At 38.2% G+C, this 2646-nt stretch overlaps 1 protein-coding gene across 1 annotated transcript; it reads left to right on the plus strand.

Annotated features, from left to right (window-relative positions):
- The first annotated feature begins 942 nt into the window (after positions 1 to 942).
- Positions 943 to 2034, plus strand: LOC139425482 (uncharacterized). The gene is made up of 2 exons (XM_087154645.1): positions 943 to 1297; positions 1466 to 2034. Exons 1-2 carry the CDS (start codon positions 943 to 945, stop codon positions 2032 to 2034), a joined length of 924 nt encoding a protein of 307 aa, XP_087010771.1.
- The last annotated feature ends 612 nt before the right edge of the window (positions 2035 to 2646 follow it).

Consider the following 2646-nt stretch of genomic DNA (forward strand, 5'->3'; position numbering starts at 1 on the left):
AGCAAATTCTGAGGCAACTTTCCTACGCCACTTGCCTCCTGTTCCCGTTGCAAGTCGACCCACAGCGTACGCAAACGTGCGAGAGATTTCATTACGTCTTCATCATTCTCTATTTTGAAAGTGAAAAATTGTTGAAGAAGAGTATCCAATTTTACACTTGACACGTTGCCGAAGTTGTTCAACAACTGCTTCCATATTTCCCGTGCAGAGTTACCATGCATACGAATTAGATTTAAAATATCAGCCGATACATTTGATCGAATAATTATTGCGGCTTTCGCAGTCGTCTTTGTGTAGGATACCAGCACTTTGTTGTACTCGCTGACCGTCTCGGCACTGGCGTCTTTCACAGGTACCGACGGTTCTCCAACTGAGCCATCCAGAATACCAACACAGTCATTAAGGACGAATAAAGAGTTAATTCCTAACTTCCAGTCAGTCCAGTTGGACGCACCTTCCAACTTCGTGCACTGTATAAAGTTCCTTCCATCCATCGCCAAATTGTTAATCCACAAAAATGAGCAATCACTTCACCACTAACGTTAATGAAAAACGAAGTACTACTCACGATTTGGCATACAAAAGTTCATACACGTCGTCAAAAACAGCTATCCACGCAGTAAAACGTTGCTAATAGCCCATAACCATGAATTAGATATAGCCTCCCGCAACGTACTTCTCCAAGTATTTGCACCTCCACCGTAGAAAGATATCACACCTGTTCATCCACCGTTCATATTAAATACTATTTAAAATAGCTGTCACCTTTATTTTGCTAATATTTACAACAACTCTCATAAGTATGAACACACATGTTATCGAATTCGATTAAGAAATCCAAAAAACAGCGTAACTTGTGACATGGAAGCTTTGGATCAGTCTTTTACATGTGATAACATTACACCTGTTACTTAAGTTTCGTGGATCAAGGAGCTTCGGGAAATGAAGATAACTTTATCAGATATTGGTAATGAATTGCAATCTGTACAAGTGCTTCTTGGAGCTGACGTGATAGGGAAGCTTATGACAGGTCAGCGTAAAGTATTAACTTGTGGATTTGACGCCATGGAAACTTTACTTGGTTGGACTTTGTCGGGAAAAGTGCCTGAAAGCAATACATCTTTATGCAATTCTATGTTGGTAACTTCTCTTTTAGTAAAAGAAATGGATATATCTGATATGTGGACATTAGATTCCACAGGGATACAGGATCTATCAGAACAGGAGACTAAAGACGAACTTTATAACGCTTCAGTGGATCACTTCTTAAAGACTGCTAAAGTTGATGAAGACCTACGTTTCCTTGTTAGCCCTTCCCGGACAATTTTAATTTAACACTAAAAGGATTGCAAGTGACATCTCGGAAGCTAAAAGCAGAAAATTTGTTTGAGGAATACATTTTATTTTATTTTCGACCGCCATTGAACAGTCGACCCAATTTTTGGGTTTAGAAATGTTTTCAAAGAATGGGAACGAGGAGGCATCATCGAAGAGGTTCCTGTAGAAGAACTGAAATTAACTAGTCACTATATGCCGCATTGTCACGTGGTGAAGGAGAACAGTACAACAAAGATTAGGCCGGTGTTTAATGCTTCGTCTAAACAAAAGGGACATCCCAGTCTTAATGACTGTGTTGAAAAGGGTCTTAATTTGATCGAATTAATTCCTTTCATAATGGCAAGGTTTCGTCTCCATAAGTTTGGCATAACAGCAGATATACGCAAAGTGTTTTTGTTAATAGGTCTCCATAAACCAGACAGAGATTTTCTGCGTTTTCTATGGTACGATGAACAAGGTGTGCTCAAATATTATCGTCATCGAAGAGTAGTCTTTGGTGTTTCTTGTAGTCCATTTTTTCTTGCGTCAACCATACGATACCATTTAGAAAACAAACTAGATGAAGCCACACAAGGAAATGGAAGATATCCTGAAGGCATTATCCGTCAACTACTACTCAGTTTTTATGTGGATAATTGTTTAGTTAGTGTTGAAACTGAACAAGAGTTAAAACAGTTTATCGAAGTTACCACATAAATTATGGTTGAAAGAAAATTTGATTTAAGAGGGTGGGAGTTCACTAATCCCTCTGAATCCACTGTAAGGTCAACAAACATTCTAGGAATGATATGGGAAAGACAAAGTGATACTCTTTCCATAAATATTCCTGATGTTAATGAAACAAAGAATGAAGTGATCACAAAGTGAAATATTTTATCAGCTTCACACAAAGTTTTTTATCCCAAAGGGATAACCAGTCCAATGATGATGCGTCCAAAATTCTTGTTACAAAATTTGTGGAAGTCTAAAATTGGTTGGGACGCTGAAGTTGATTAAGAAAACGGGCGAAGAATTTCTAAAATGGTTAAATGAGCTTGAATATTTGAAGAATGTAAAAGTGGCAAGATGGTTGCACTGCGATAAAGGAGTTGAAAATATTTCACTTCAATTTTTCGTGATGCGAGCAAATATGCCTATTCGGCAGTAGTCTTTCTGCGAGTTTGTTATGGGACTAATGTTTATGTACAGCTGGTACAAAGTAAAACAAGAATCGCCCCTTTTGGGAAGAAAGAGACAACAATTGCAAGATTAGAACTTCTTGGTGCCACAATATCTGCTCGTTTTTCCGAAAGAAGTTTAAAACCGACG

This window comes from Parasteatoda tepidariorum, chromosome 1 (genome assembly GCF_982258835.1).
Source record: "Parasteatoda tepidariorum strain Cologne lab strain chromosome 1, Ptep-v5.0, whole genome shotgun sequence".
In the NCBI taxonomy this organism is placed as follows: Eukaryota; Metazoa; Arthropoda; class Arachnida; order Araneae; family Theridiidae; genus Parasteatoda; species Parasteatoda tepidariorum.

Coding starts and splice junctions, on each gene's coding strand:
- LOC139425482 (XM_087154645.1), top strand. CDS start 943: ATGAAGATAACTTTATCAGATATTGGTAATGAATTGCAATCTGTACAA. Junction 1,298..1,465: donor TAAAGTTGATGAAGACCTAC/GTTTCCTTGTTA, acceptor ATGTTTTCAAAG/AATGGGAACGAGGAGGCATC.